The sequence below is a fragment of the Salvelinus fontinalis genome, chromosome 18 (genome assembly GCF_029448725.1).
Source record: "Salvelinus fontinalis isolate EN_2023a chromosome 18, ASM2944872v1, whole genome shotgun sequence".
Classification (NCBI taxonomy): domain Eukaryota; kingdom Metazoa; phylum Chordata; class Actinopteri; order Salmoniformes; family Salmonidae; genus Salvelinus; species Salvelinus fontinalis.
Genome location: NC_074682.1, coordinates 36,232,013 through 36,249,127, shown reverse-complemented (window position 1 = coordinate 36,249,127; position 17,115 = coordinate 36,232,013). Strand labels below are relative to the sequence as shown.

Here is a 17,115-nt window from a genome sequence, read left to right as displayed (position 1 = left end):
TTTGTTTGTAGAACATGTTCAATATTTACTTCAAGGGTTGTTTGATAGGATAGAGGATTAATAGAGGTATTTCATTGATAGGAAAATAAATTGGGGAAAGGGCTAATCTCAAACACTGCACGCTCACAGTTGAAATTCACTAAGGGCTTGCAAAATAACCATTATAGCTGACATTTGCATGGCCTCGTAATAATAATAACCATAATAATAGTAATAATAATAACATTAATAATCATTATTGTTATACTCAAAAACCCGTACCTTTTAGTTATTTACTATGCATTGCATTGCGCGTGTACAATACGGTATTCATATTTTGATTATATCGTTCAAAGACTAAAGCAAAAAATGGTAAGATACCAGATATTGATTTTTATAATACTCCTGCGGTGTTGGAAAACCAATCGTTTGAACCTTCTATATCTTACCTAAGTGAACCACTCCTACGCATGTAAGTGTTCCAAATTGATATATGACAATATCTACTTTCAATCACGTGTCTTGGGGCGACTTAGACGGATAGCACGTCATCTCGCCTTCCCAAATTTTATCCTTCTGCAGTTCGAATCCAAAACATCTATCTATAGTGCAAGAGAACGGGGAGAAAGATGTTTAACTCGGTTAATCTGGGAAACTTCTGCTCACAGACGCGAAAAGACAGGACTTCCGAGTTCGGAGACAGAGCGAGCTGTGCGTCCAACCTTTACCTACCCAGCTGCACATATTACGTCCCCGAATTTTCTGCTGTCTCTTCGTTCCTGCCACAGGCCCCATCTCGGCAAATCACCTACCCTTACTCCACGAACCTCTCCCAAGTGCAACCGGTTCGGGACGTTTCTTACGGTTTGGACCCCTCAACTAAGTGGCACCATAGAGGGAACTATGCGTCCTGCTACTCTGGGGAGGAACTGGTACATAGAGACTGCCTTCCGCCATCGTCCACCATGACAGAAATGCTGATGAAAAACGAAAGTGTATACAGTCATCACCACCATCACCACAACCACCCAAGCTCCAACCACCTATCCACGGGCTTTTATTCTAGTGTGGGGAAAAGCCACGTTCTACCGCAGGGCTTTGACCGCTTTTTCGAAAGCACACACAATGGGACGGAAAACATCTCGACAGAGAATTGTGCTCAGGACGGCGAATCCAGTAAGCTTGATTCGGCGTCCCAGCCGCCTGCCGCCCTCCTCCACAGAGCCACAGACCCTGAGAAAGACCCGGAGGATGAAGAGGAAAACGTTAATTCTGGTTCTTGTGCTTCTTCATCGGGCAAGAAAGACGACAGCGCCAACAAAACAAGCCACTCGAGTAGGTACCGAAGCCGAAGCTGTAAAAAAGGTTAAGGGACTAGCCCCGTATTTTTGTCGGTCAGATTTTATGTGGAGTTTTATAAGCATTCAAAGGATTTTATTATAACCTACAAAGCTCTTTCTTCCAACAAGAAAACATTTTACGATGGGAAAGCGCTTTGAAAAAAACGATACGTTACACACAGGCAGCAGGCAGCAGCTCTCCCAGTCTGTGAAATTTTAAGAGCCCGCTATTGTGACAAACGCTAACTTTGATCATGAACTTGCGCTGGGCGATGTTTCACCAAGTTGTCGAGGGTAAAAAGCAATTGAGCAGAACACTGCTTTTGGGCGTCCTTTGATTTCCCCCCCCCCCCCCCCCTTCTCAGCAGCCTCCTGTAAAATGCAGAAATGCTACTGTGTTGCTACTCTCCACAGGTTACTTTACGCATTAACAGCAGCTAGCCTATGTGTTCGATCGAGATTGCATGTAAAAAAGAATAGCCTAATAATAGTTGTGATAATCATAATGTTTTGTTTCTTTGGGACCTATGCTCTTCTCAAAACGTGCATCTATATTGGTAACCGTGAAAGTAGGCTAGCCTAGTATTTTAGTTTGTAGAATAATCAATTATTTAAATCTTCCAAGCGTTGAGATCTTAGTCTAGGCTATTCTGTAAATCACCAACAAACTCGTTCGGTTTTGTTATAGTCCATGTAGAATATGATAAACCAATGAGCAAATAGCCTAGATATAATTCACTCATATTCATTTGAGACTATTAAACAGGGGCTCCCAGTCCGTAGGCCTAAACTCCCCCATAGTGGCATGGAAGAATTTGTCTCTAGCCTATAATTATATCCCACCTATTTGATTGGCAGTAATGCTATCTAGGTATCCAGTGTTAATTCGCTATAGATGATCGCATTATGATATGAAAGGAAGGTTCATATTTTCCATGATAGCCATATATTCCCATGTATTATGTCAGTGTTGAGTGGGGAAAGTAAGGTAGGTAGTGAGGTGATGAAGTGCGATGTCTTTGTAGTTTCGTGAATAGCGTTGCAAAACTCGTCAAGAGATTTTATAGAGATGGTTGATTATAGTTGTATGTTACAAGAGGATGGCACTGGTGGCCATGGATTTAAGGATACAGAGAAAGAAAATGAATGTGCAGGCTTGAGGGTAGGCTACGTGTTTAGGACACTTACATTTTATCAAACTTAACACACCTACGTTCTGAATCCCCATACGTTTCAGCGTGTATCTTAATGCTTGTTTTATTTGAAAAAAGTGTAGGCCTACATGTTGAATACACTCGACCTTACATTCTTCTGATTATTTGTTTTATATTGCTCTAAGGTACACCACGCACGAGGAAGAAGAGGTGTCCGTACACGAAGTTCCAGATTCGAGAACTGGAAAGAGAGTTCTTCTTTAATGTTTATATCAACAAGGAGAAACGGCTGCAGCTCTCCAGAATGCTAAACCTCACTGACCGTCAGGTCAAAATCTGGTTCCAGAACCGCCGAATGAAAGAAAAGAAATTAAGCCGAGATCGGCTGCAGTATTTTTCTGGAAATCCCTTATTGTGAACTAAACACTAAACTGGTAGCTTTGGGGGGAAATAATCATCAATATTATCATCTCTGAAACTGAATTGCCTTTGGAGGATAAGGCCGGAGTCGACTGGCCAAAAACAAGTGTTAGGTCATTCATGGAAACGCTGGGACTGGAAGAAAATCACTTATCAATATGTTTTACGTTTCCTTGTTTTGTTGAACCAATAACAAGAACCAGCATAACACAAGACATCAGAGAAATGTATCTCTGACAGTAGCAGAGCAATGAAGGTAAACTATTCCATTCTTTCCAATGAAAGATTTATATTTGGGCGTTTGTCACATATGGCCAAACATTTGAAACATTGTAATGGCAAGCACGACATCAGTATTTCTTTTAGTTTGATTATAGCCTATTTCGATTCACTTGTGAAATTCTGTCTTTCCAGTGACGTGTCTCTCTTTTATCTCTGTATTACATCATTATCCTTTCTTTGTGAAAATTATTTTGCTACAAACTTAACCGACTTGAGGACAGCCGCACAGACTCTTCTTCATAGATATGCAGATATATAAACATTTTTGCAGCAACCAAGAACTTCGACACGAATCATTGGTCCCACATTAATCTCCTTTGACTATATGACTGTATATATATTTCATTTGTTTATAAAATGTTATCACTTAACCTAATTACTATATTTTCAAGAATTCAGAAAATAACTTAGCTCTAGGGCTACAAGCTCTTTGACTATAGCGAGCTATTTGTTGATTGCTTTCCGTTTACATGTTATGCAGTATGAAGACATGACGTTGCATAAGCCTATATGCATCAAGTGAAAGAATGTAACATAAAAATAAACGTATAGTGATTCTTAAATCAAGCCATTCTTTGAGAGTTTTATATTATAATTTTTACTGGGTCTAGGTCTGCATTTCAAAGATCAACTACCAAGAACGTAATATTATACTTTGTGTATTCATGCAGAATGCTTGGTCTTTTGCAGAATCAGTTGGGCTAGTCCTCAATGCTTGTAGAAGAGCATTGCAAGTTACGTTCTACTTTACTTCTTAAGTAGGCCCTTAATAGCACAGTATACAAATAAAACGTTGTGAAACCCTATACATGTCCCTGACAAGTCGTTGAGATTTCATGTTAAGATTCATGGAAAATAAGTATAGGCTCTATCTCAGAACTCAACTAGGTAGGCTAATTGATACAAATCAAAAATCCTTGTCTACACACAAATCAATAGGCTAAAACTAGGTAAAATGTTAGATTAAAATATTGGGAGTGCTTGTAACATAGTTAAACTATAGACTTGAGCCGCAATTTGTCATGAACATGAGGGTTGTACATTTGTCTTAATTGACCATTTCTCTTATTTTCACGAAAAACTCTGCAAATAATTAGAGGTGCTATAATGTTGAATTGTTTATCATCCATGTATGACCTATAGGCTATATGTAAAGTAAAACACATTTGCGTGTGCGTGCCTGTGTGCGCGTGTTAGTGATGTTGTTGAGTGAATGTGTAAATGAGCTGGCCTGGTCTAGACACTGTCATAAAGACAAGGACAATAAATAGCTACTTTTCTCTTAATTACACCGTCTGCCCAGTGGAGAGATTCCTTCCATCGTAAATAGAGAGGTCGAGTAGGCTATAGGTGGCCGTTTACGTAAAAACATATAAACATCCTATTTGAAACATGTCTGATTTAGATAACATCCCGAGCGCACTATCTTCACGTCATCCACTAGGCCTATATCTTTATCCATTTGCGCTTGGGACAACAAAACGGCGACAACTTGGGTATCCTTTTCTGGAGAGAAAAAAAACTCAAGTTTATCGACCATTTGGTATAGGCCTATACCTCACCACTGATGTCCTGCGGCTGTGACATGTTTTTTTACTCTGTGGCTGCCGACGCATTTACGCATAGGCTATATCTAATGTAATTCATACCGATGGGCAACAATGTACAGATATGGAGGACTTGGAACGTTTAGGTGTATTTTGATGTATTGCGAGAAAGAAAGAGATATTGTCTTTGAACTTTCGTGAAGTCAAGGCCATCACCTTTAACCCTACTCAATAAAGTTGAATCCGAGACTGGCTTTGCTCTCGGAAATGCGGGTACCAACTGGTGAGCCAGCCAATGAGGGTTGCAAACGAAAGAGTGTCGGGGGGAAAGGGGGATGGGGTTTGAAGGGGGATGTTTAGAGAACCTACCATTGACCTCTTGAAAACTGACGCATATAGGCTAATGTTTTTTTTTCAACCTGTTATGAATGTGGTAGAATTTTGAAAAACTATTTGCCATGTTTTGTTTGCTATTGTTTAATATCTGTTTCATTTTAGGTATTTGTGAACCCAAAATAAGCAAAACAGTTAGTCTGTATTGGATACACTTTATATGCATGATCATACTATTATAATTAATTTGCTGTAGGCTAATTGAAATGGAAAAGCAGCCCCAATTTGACATCTGGAGTGCAGTAATTTGACATCCTCAAGCAATTGAATAGTGTAACATATATTTTGTTAAACCAGATTGGAACTTTGAGGTCTAAGTGTATAACACTGTCCAACACTCCAAATAACCTAAATGTTTTGCATTTTCCATATTTTCATGTGGCCTCTTATGGGCTACTTCAAAGGTCTCATACATACAGGATGAAATAATAGTTAGATATAGGCCTACATATACTGAGTGTACAAAATATTAGGAATAGCCTCTCTTTCTTGTCTCTCTTGAGACAATTGAGACATCAATCAATCAAATATATTTATAAAGTCCTTCTTACATTAGCTGATGTCACGAAGTGCTGTACAGAAACCCAGCCTAAAACTCCAAACAGCAAGCAATGCAGGTGTAGAAGCACCGTGGCTAGGAAAAACTCCATAGAAAGGCCAGAACCTAGGAAGAAGCCTAGAGAGGAACCAGGCTATGACGGGTGGCCAATCCTCTTCTGGCTGTACCGGGTGGAGATTATAACAGAACATGGCCAAGATGTTCAAATGTTCATAGATGACCAGCAGGGTCAAATAATAATAATCACAGTGGTTGTAGAGGGTGCAACAGGTCAGCACCTCAGGAATAAATGTCCATTGGCTTTTCATAGCCGATCATTCAGAGTATCTCTACCGCTCCTGCTGTCTCTAGAGAGCTGAAAACAGCAGGTCTGGGACAGGTAGCACGTCCGGTGAACAAGTCAGGGTTCCATTGCCGCAGGCAGAACAGTTGAAACTGGAGCAGCAGCAAGACCTGGTGGACTGGGGACATGGTCCTAGGGCTCAGGACCTCCAAGAGAGAAAGAAAGAGAGAAAGAGAGAAAGAAAGAAAGAAAGAAAGAAAGAAAGAAAGAAAGAAAGAAAGAAAGAAAGAAAGAAAGAAAGAAAGAAAGAAAAAAAAGAGAGAGAGAATTAGGGAGAGCATATTTAAATTCACACAGGACACTGGATAAGACAGGATAAATTCTCCAGATATAACAGACTTATACTAGCCCCCCAAACATAAACTATTGCAGCATAAACTATTGCAGACATGAATTGTGTATGTGTGCCATTTAGAGGGTGAATGGGTAAGACAACAAATGTAAGTGCCTTTGAATCGGGTATGGTAGTAGGTGGCAGGCGCACTGGTTTGAGTGTATCAAGAATTGGAACACTTGGGTTTTTGACGCTCAACAGTTTTCCGTGTGTATCAAGAATGGTCCACCATCCAAAAGACATCCAGCCAACTTGACACAACTGTGGGAAGAATTGGAGTCAACATGGGGCAGCATCTCTGTGGAATGCTTTCCACACCTTGTAGAGTCTATGCCCCGACGAATTGAGGCTGTTCTGAGGGGAAAAGTGTGTGCAACTCAATATTAGGTAGGTGTTCCTAATGTTTTGTACACTCTGTGTATTTCAAATACGCCTTTTCCATTTTCTTTTCAACTAGTTCCAAATACAAAATGGATTGGCTGATGACCGAACATGTATAATTTTTGGCTTATAGCTCAAGTAACATGTAATCCCCCCCCCCAAACTAATTTCGCATAATATGCCTACCGGGTGATAAAATACATATGGCTGAGGGAAGAGGAGTAGGTTCTGGATCAATGCTGGAGATCAAGACTCTCACACTACTGCTCTCACACCCCGCTGAGGGATCTTGGGCCTGGACTGGAGTTTTTCACAACTCAGGGTCCCTCTCACGGCATCAGATTGCCTGCTCTTCTTGGCTCTCGCCTCTCCCTCATTTTACTCTTGTGTGCGTGCATGTGCCTATGAGACCAGCGGTTTCTGGAGTAAGACGCGGATATCACGTTCTGTCTGGTGGTGTCCAACGTCACTCAAAGGTGTGTCAGATCTCTGTTTACAATATTGACATAATCAATACATCCTCTCAAAATGTACCTCTTGACATTATTAATCGGGTAGGAGTCGTGGCTGTGGTACAATCAAATAAATCCAGACCCCCACACAAATCCAGGGCCCCACAAAAACCTGCGCTTTATTTAGTGTTACGTCAATTTTGTTATGACCACGAGGCGACGCTTCCGCACCAGATAGACAATTGTTGAACAAGGCCCTAATGGTACTATAGCCCTCTATTGAGAAGAGAACCACAGGGAGGAGAAAGAGGAATAGCTACTAGGAATATAGCCTACATTGCTTGTAAGCTATGTGTTTGAATGGTTGAACAGGCACAACTGCGATACGAGCTTGCGCTTTTGAAGGCTTTGTTGGTATGGGTCTTTAAAAATTTAATTTAGCCTATAAGCTAGCTAGGCTTATGGTATGAAGGCATGGAATTGGACGAGAGGATGCAGTGATGGACATCTTTAGGAAATCAAGGTCAGGTTTCCAAAAAGCAATTGTTTGTGCGTAAAGGCCTTTCTGGTGTATGGTGTGCATAATGGTGGGTGGGTGTGTGACAGAGAGATAGACTGTGTGTATGCCTATGTGTGTGAGTGCGCATTATTTCAGAGAACGACATTTCGCTTAACCCAGCAAGGCGATGACAAGCCTATAAATAAACCAGCCCTGTGCAGTTTGGTAAATTGTTTAAGATTTTTTACGATGTTCAAATTTAATATTATGCTGACTTATCTTGTGGGCCTATATCACACCTGGCAGATTTATAATTTGATTTAAGGCTGAGAATATGCGTCGAGCGTAAATGTACCATTCGTGTATACGGGTATAGTAAAGCGGGCTTCAAGTGCAAAATAGCTCAACGTTGTTTCAAATGTAATATTATTTTACTGTCACTTTGATGGCATGAAGGCGGACTCCATTTTAGTGTGTGTTGTGGAGGATTAGCTGCGTGAGTAAAAATGTTACACCATCAAGGCTTTAGGTTTTCGGGAATGATTTTGACTCTTATCATGCATGTTATGCTTCGAGAAAAGTCATTCACATTCCCTTCAAGAAAAGTAACGTGAGGCATGAAATAGTAATAAGTAGCCTAAAACACATATATAATTAGGCCGTATAGTAGTCTAATCATATTAAGCTAAAATGAATTAGTAATATAGGAATGTTAATGTGAAGAATAAGAACATGGATATAAATAATGATAGTCCGTTTAATGTTGGCAACGGGCGTTTAACCATTTAAACGTTTCCATTGATGCAACTTTTATCATTAAGATTGCAATTTTCAGAAAATGTGCATGCTATATTTCAATTCAGACTGGTATTTTATGTGCTCGTGTTTATATTCTAACTTGTAAACTTTCTATGCAGGTCTAGACCCCTGGCCCGTTCAGCGTACCCGCGCAGGTAGGCTATCTGTGTGCATGGGTGTGCATATGTTAAGGTCGTTCACCCTGGCGTATTGGAATGTCACAGGATTTGAGCATGTGTGTGTGTTTTGTGTAATAATAGTCTATATTTTAAGGTTTTGGGGTGTAGTGAGTCCGCAGCTAGGTGACCTACAATCAATAAACGAACGCCGACATAGCCTACATCTGGCTCATACCTTCTTATTTAAGCAATGCTTTTTCAGATGTGTTGAATTCCATCGCGATACCCAATAAAACCAATAGATTTAGAAATATTTTAAGGCTACTTTACTAATCGAAAACTCTTTATAGAAAACCCAGATGTTTATTTTTTTTGCCTACTGAAAACATCTGACTGATCCGACTGACTGACTGATCCGATGTTTTTCTACGTATCTTATTTATGAAATATACACTTATATTATGTTATAGTGCTATTAATATGTTATACAGATTATGAAACCATGGTAATCCAAGGTGTTTCATAAAAAAATTAAGATAGTTGCACATACTGTCCTACAAATAATATAATGGGTATAAAACACTAACATTTCAGCACACTGTGCCTACTTCAAGGCTTTTTGGAATTATAACGCTGATTTTGCTGAAAGCTGACGGGTCTATTCATTTATTTAATTATACAAGAGCCAACAACCAATCACAGTGCCTTGGATCAGTTCTGTCTAAACACACCCTTACAAAAAATATTAGTTTTGTTCCTAATGATATAGGCCTACTGACAATATCTTGTTGATATTCACAAATGTGTGGAACACGGGTCGACCAGGTGTTACCGACAACACTCAGTCACATAACTTCTCTTGCTCCTCACTGTCAGCCCATCCTCTTTAAAAACGTCATTGATATCAAGTAGGCCTATGCTCCAGAAATGGGCTACATACCCTTTTTTGTGATCTTATTAAGAACCAACCTCTGAATGTAATCCAGTTCCTGACATGTATTAAACTCAGATAGCCTCTAAGCCTACTCACCACACTGAAGGAGGCGGGATCTCTTAACAATCCTTTTTTAAGATTGTAAATGAAGCCTCTGTGCGCTATAGGCAGGCCGGCTATAGGCCTAGCTGTTTTGTTTTATTTCATATAAACATAAGGACGCGATATTATCAATTGTAACATGGACAGCCACATCACCATTTTGTATTGCTTTGAAATCAAGCTCACTCTCAAAGGGCTGAATTCTTATTTTAGAAACGGCCAAGTACGGGTTGTTTCGCATAAATCATGTCTCTTTATTGATATAAATGGGCGATTTAAGATGCGTGCAGATATAGCCTAGCCCTACAGTTATAGGATTCGACCAGCATAGCCCACATTCACTTTCTCTCACCCCTGATCCGTGTTTAAATCGTTAGGCTACATCATAACATGCTGTGAAAAGGCTGGGTCATTGTCAGTGACCTCTCTTTCGGCGCCATTGAGGGCAAAAGTCGCAGGTAAACAAACCAGGTAAACAAACCAATAATTCTTAGATGGTAGGCTATAGTTTACTCATTTGTGGATTACATTTATTTTTAATTGCAAGGCTCTCTGGCAGATTATGACAGCGACACGTTAACTGAGAAGTTAGATCAAATATAGGCTTATATGCATATCTGGAGAATGTAATGTTATGTTGTATTTTCTAAATCTAGAAGAAAAAGAAACGCACACCTATTAGGCGAGTTGCTGGCTAGCGGAGTGGAAAACTTGAAAATAAAGGAGAGCAGCACTCTCTAGGAGCTCAGATGCAAAAATTGAATGTCCAACGTTTCGACAGCCAAGCTGTCTTCATCAGGGTATAATCACAAATACTGCGGTATGACTCGTTTATATAGTGTCAAAAGACACACAGGTGTCTGTAATCATGGCCAAGTGTGGCCTAATATCATTGGTTAATTATCAAATATTAAAATGTCATACAAAAAACAGCATACAAAAAACAAATGGATAGCATACGATCATAGATTCATTTTAGACTATACAAGCTTACAAACAATTACAATGGCAAAGTCACAATAATCACAAGAATGGCTTCAGATCAAAGTCTACATTTGAGACCGAAGGGAGCAAGGGTCTTTAAATTAAATATCCAGGCAGCCTCTCGTTTTACCAATAAATTATCAAGGTCACCCCCTCTCCTAGGGAGGGTGACATGTTCGATGCCAATATAACGCAGAGACGAAATCGAGTGGTTTGCTTCCAAAAAGTGGGCCGCAACTGGGTAAGTAAAGGTTTTGCACCTAATGGTGCTACGATGCTCTGAGATACGTACTTTTAATTCGCGCTTTGTTTTAGTCACATCATTTTTACCACAAGGACAAGTTATGAGATAAATAACTGCCTTAGTGGAGCACGTGATAACACCTTTGATTGGGATCGTATGCTATCCATTTGTGTTTTTTTGTATGCTGTTCTTTGTATGCCATTTTAATATTTGATAATTAACCAATGATATTAGGCCACACTTGGCCATGATTACAGACACCTGTGTCTTTTGACACTATATAAACGAGTCATACCGCAGTATTTTCTAAATCACCATGGATTATGTACGCTAGGTCAACAGGAAGATAATTTAACTAAGTAAAATATGAACGATTCGGATGCACATCTAGTATAGTTCACCATATATAATACATGCCACTAGCAGACTACATTTTGTTTCTGTAAGTGATCTTTGCGGGAATTGAACCCACGACCATAGCATTTCTAGCAGTGTGCTCTGTAGGCTACTTACTGAGTCACACAACACAATTAACACTTACCTGATTGAATCCAATGATTAAGAATCAGCGAAGAAAACTGAACACTCAATTGCCACTATGTTATTTTTTATTTACTTATTCCAAAGTCTCTTCTGTAGGTTTTCTCATGCTATGGGGAAACAGATGACTCTCTATGAAATTGCCTCTCACACATTTTCCTCAAACAAGTGATGGCAGTAAGTTTTTCAAGAATTGGAAATAGATTAACCATGATAAAATGGGTTTATTTAAGCAATAAGGCCCGATGGGGTGTGGTATATGGCCAATATACCATGGTGACGGGCTGTTCTTATGCAGGATGCAACGCAGAGTGCCTGGACACAGCCCGTAGCTGTGGTATATTGTCCATATCCCACAAACCCCCGAGGTGCCTTATTGCTATTATAAACTGATTACCAACTTAATTACAGCTGTAAAAATAAATGTGGTATGCGTGTGGTATACGGTCTGATATACCACGTCTGTCAGCCAATCAGCATTCAGGGCTCGAACCACCCAATTTATTATTAAACTGTATAATGAACATTACGTTGGTAACCAGTTTATAATAGCAATAGGGAACCTTGGGGGTTTGTTGCCAATTTACCACGGCTAAGTGCTGTATCCAGGCACTCCGCATTGCGTTGTGCTTAAGAACAGCCCTTAGACTTAGTATATTGGCCATATACCACACCCCCTCGGGCCTTATTTCTTAATTATATCATGGCATTGATGAAAAATCTTTCTGATTGGATTGAAGAGCATTCTAGAGTGCTCGTTATTTCCCTGTAACTCACGGTATATCAGTTAAATGGTTATAGTTCATTCTTACATGTTCTATTGAGCTGCTTTTGAAAGCAGAAGTCGAATTGAAAACATTTTCTGGCATTGAATTCGATTTTCATAATAGCAAGCTAGGACTGATAGTTTGGTTAGCTAAACTAGCATGTCTGTTTGTTTGGTTACCAAGGCAACTACTGTAGCTTTCAAGTAAACTTGCTAGCTGCTTCAGTGGATGTTGACCACATTTCTACCTGTGAACAGTGCTTGACTTGGGCAGGCGCTCACTGGAGCTGAGTACAGGCACCTCAAAGTGTCTACTGCTTGAGCTCCTGTTTCTCTTATAGAATCTTAGCTCAAAAGTATTGTGGAGCTCCCGCCCCTAAATATAAACAGTACCTGCACCCAAAATGAGTACTGGAACCTATTTCAGTCCGAGTCAAGCACTGCTTGAAAATGAACACATTTCTAGTGGCAAATGTGTTCAATTATAGCCATGGTTTAAAAGGGATAATCAACTCGGGGCTCCATGCATCCTCTGGAAAATATTGAAACACCGTGGAAGGTGAGTTTAACTCCCGTAGCGCATCGTGGAACACACCTTCCACGTCGTTCATTATTTTCCTGAGAACGCATAGAGCCCGGAGTTGATTATCCTTTACATAATTAAATAATATCATGATGCAAATGTTTGCATCACTATTATAGCCACTATTGTAGCCTATAGCCTATATGTGGTTCAACTATATTGATCTATGATCAATGCCAAAAAATGGCCAGTAAAATTAGATTTTTTAAAAAATATAAACAATTCAATGGTTTAAATAATTGTAATTAAAAAAAGGCAAACAAAAGGGGTAGTAGTCTTTTGCTTACTTTTGAATTACTTGTCAGACAACGACTGTCTAAGTGTATAAAAACAAATATAAAGGTTTGCACACAAAAAAAGAACAGGCTTTTGATAACAGGTTAATGCATAGTAATGTGAGAAATTCTCTAAAACACATTACAGTACCTTTTGGCTATCGATAATAGTGTTTATAAACCTTACATCCCTGATACACTTTCTCATTCCACTCCTTTCTTTATCACTCTGGCACAGCCTATAAACAAAGCTGCGTTCATCAATTGTATTGTTCTTTCTCTTTTATTATACCCTACTATTACATGCCATTTATAAAACTCTATGAAAGAGACCTTAAGTTCTGCCATGTCCAGTTTTAATGAACTATAAGAAATAAAAACAACAGATAATGTTTCGTTATTACCTTTAGGAAACATAGTTCTAATAAGATCAAATCATAGAACTATTTGGCAGTTGATATTTCAAGAATCATTGTCAAAACGTTTGTTTTTGCTCTTGATGCTTTTAAATGAAATAAATAGCATGAAATAACAATAGTCTTATTTTTTTGGAGTGCAGACCCTCTACACAAGAATCAAAGACAGCACTTATCATGATGTAATGTCAGCCTACATGTTGTGCAATTTACATAACATATCTTCTTTAGGTTTATCCTCTTCCAGCTCCATTGCTCACTTTTGTTTTCTAGAACACATAATTCGATAGAACAGTATTTTAATTAGTCTCTACTACTGTATGGTCAAGAACTTGGGTCTGTACCCTATCTGTATCTGTCCTGCTAGATGGCGCTCTTACTCTGTCATAGAGCTAAAAACTCGACAACTTGCCCCTAGTGTCGTCATGGCAGTCTGGTGCATCACGGCCACTTTCAAACATCTATTGGTCTGAAAGTCACGTGGCATGCCTCGTACGTCCATAATTATGTTGATTAAGTTTTTTTGATGCTCCACGCCCCCGACTCGAATATGTCAGATTCCTACCCGACTATAATCCTCTACGAGGGCTCTGAACAGTGGTATCAACATAAGAAAGATAACAATAAAATGGAATGTCCAAATAGAATCCCAGCTTCTAAATTCCATGTGGAATAGTTGGTAGGAGGATCCTCTATGTGCAGAGATAAGGGCTATTTTGGTAGTTCCGGAATGCAGGCTCTTAGAGGTTTCGACTGAGTATGACTGTTCGACGGTGAGAAATTATGGAATCGCTTCTTCGCCTCTTTCCAAAGGACCAGGTGCGCCATCTCTGACAAAGACGGCTCTCACCACCTACCATCACCAACATTACCTAACGCAGCTAAATGCTTTTGGGGCTGAAGATAAAAATGCATCCCAGATAACACAGCCTGTTATCAGACCACTGTTTCCATGTTCTTTCCCATCAGAAAATGTGAAGAAGGACTCAATGTGCGTCCTATATAGCGGGGATCCAAACGGACGCACGTAGACTGTTGTTTGACCTTGTTCCTACAAGAGGATGGCTGACAGACGCCATCACAGTCAAATGCACGAACATTCTCGTCCGGAATCGCCTACAGCCAGTCAACGGTACCTGAGAAAGAAGAATTTGCATGGCTTCGGCCCATATAGTATCTTCTCTGTGGTCGAAACTGGGACAGAGAATCCAGAAACATTTAACTACACCTGCGAAACCAATCAGGGGGCGTATCTGGCAGACAGTAAACTCGAGGAAAATGACAGACCAACGAAACAACTGTCTGAGAAAGATATTGTCCTCAATACGGACGGAAGCACAGACAACTCAGACAGTGAGGTTAAAGGTAACATACACACGGATTATATCACATAAACAAGCATTATCAGACCACGCTGATTAAGTAGACATTTCCCCTAAATTGAGTAGCCTAAGCCATACACTTCCCTCCCTACTCCATCTTTATAATTATAGAATCTCCGATTCTTATCTCTTTCCTAAACATCTCCAAATAACATTCACACAATACCGGTTAAGCACAGGCCTGCCTGTAGGCTACTTTTCGTTGTTTATTTCACTGGACTACGAGGGTGATCTGGAAGGGTAGACTGCGTCTGCTCTTGACATAGCCCATTTAAGCAACTTTATTTCGTTCCCAAAACTGCCATGCCATTGCCAATTTTCTGGGAGGAACATAATCCGTTAACCATTGAACTACATTTTTGATTTTGAGAAATGAAATCGCACACTGCATAGCCTCAGATACTTTGCAGTTGAGATGGAGCTCATTCATTCTTATTTTGAGAAGGTTCAACAAATGAGATTTGTTATGTCTAATTGGTGGTCATGACAATAATAATAATCAGATTGGATAGACCTACTGTAGTCCCAATGTCTCGTTTGGATTTTTTATAATAAAATAATAGGCTACTAGTAAAACGGGAGGCCTATCCAAATGAATACACAGTAATTATATAGTTACGGCAATTAATAAAATAAAGCATAATTCACGTTGTTATGTGCTTCTAATGTAGCCTGGTTTATATCTCATTGGATTTAAACAGAAGATGCTGGTTTCCCAGACAGATTCCTAGACTAAAAGCATGTTCAATGGAGACTCAATGTTTAAACTGTATTTAATCTGTGCCCGGGAAACCGACCCGAGAAACCGACCCGAGAAACCGACCCGAGAAACCGACCCGAGAAACCGACCCGAGAAGACATAGCCTACAGACAAACTGTGCAGACAAAAAAAAAAAAAACATAGGCTTTTGCTTATGAAAGTTTCCTGGGAGGTGAAGGGTTACGGAATGGGTGCTTGTATGATTGCTTATGTTTTTGCAGCTTGTTCGCTTTTGAAAGTATAAAACAACAAATATAAAACACATATAACCTCAAGTTATGACGTTTTATTTTGTAAGTTCAGGAAAGAAAAATTGTTAAAAAAACAATTGTAGGACCCACTGGTGATTGGTTTATTATTTTTATTAGGACTATTATTAATATTATCATTATTTATGTATTCTTCTTAGGCCTGGTATTGAGCATATGTGACCACGGCATGTGCATCTGAAATTCACGCCAATGCTTGCACAATTAATGTTTTATTTATTTAACTATTGTTTAAATCCGGCAGATATGGTGCTTCTATTTCCATGTAATTAAAAACAACGTAGGATTTAGGGCGAAATATTAAAAGTTGCTTCAGTCCTTAATTTCTCTCTTCCTTAAATCTGACAGATTCGTTACAATAGGCCCTACTAATAACTTGCTATTAAAATATAGAAATATATACTTTTATCCCACATTCTAAAAGACTAATTCATCAGTCATTCACTGAAAAATGATAAAAACACTGCGCCGTTGAATTACTAGCCTTTATGATTTCCGGATTGTTTTCCCCATGTGAGCAGTGTGATTAGTTTAATTATTCGTGCCCGCTGCACCATGTAGGCCTAATCAAGACAGAAACTCCTCCGGACTCCTTTATGGATAGACTCGACTATACACCCCGGACATCGTCCGTGGTATACATCCCTCTTACCAAGACCTGTATTACGGCATTAACTAATATCTACATTTAATGTATCTCTTATGCTATTTATGAGGGGATTGAAAGAACAGAATGTAATTCTTATCGCCAAAAAATACACAAGTTACCCATATGAATTAACAGTGTATTTTTATTAGCCTGTGTGCCTGATGAGATCAACTCACATTTTTCGTGGGCCCTGTATTGCTATATTGTTAGTTGTTTCAATTGGCCTTGATTGAGCGTAGGCTTCTCCAGATACGCAAATAATGCAGCATTAGTTAAGCTATATTCTCTGAGAAGAGGTAATTTATCATCTCACTAAAGACTATGATTAGGCAATACCTCCGTGCATTAAGGTATCAAAGACAACTACATGTTATGACCTTTATATAACCTTGAAAGAAAACAATTGGAGTTGAAATTATATATATTTTTCCACTGAGTTGCATCATTAGCAACTCCATTAAGCTTTAGGCCTACAGTGAAGTTGTAAATACAATGGCCAACAGATAAAAATCCTGTAATGATATTAAATGACATGGCATTTTTGGTAACCTGATTTAGTTCGTGTTTTATCAGCGGTCAGAGCAATGCTTTTCTACACATTTTGCCATGAG

The 17,115-nt window shown here is 39.3% G+C and overlaps 1 protein-coding gene across 1 annotated transcript; it reads left to right on the top strand.

The window, feature by feature from the left end:
- The first annotated feature begins 556 nt into the window (after nucleotides 1–556).
- Nucleotides 557–3,807, top strand: LOC129815983 (homeobox protein Hox-C11a-like). The gene is made up of 2 exons (XM_055870185.1): nucleotides 557–1,314; nucleotides 2,659–3,807. Exons 1-2 carry the CDS (start codon nucleotides 609–611, stop codon nucleotides 2,889–2,891), a joined length of 939 nt encoding a protein of 312 aa, XP_055726160.1. The 5' UTR covers nucleotides 557–608; the 3' UTR covers nucleotides 2,892–3,807.
- Nucleotides 3,808–17,115: the final 13,308 nt, after the last annotated feature.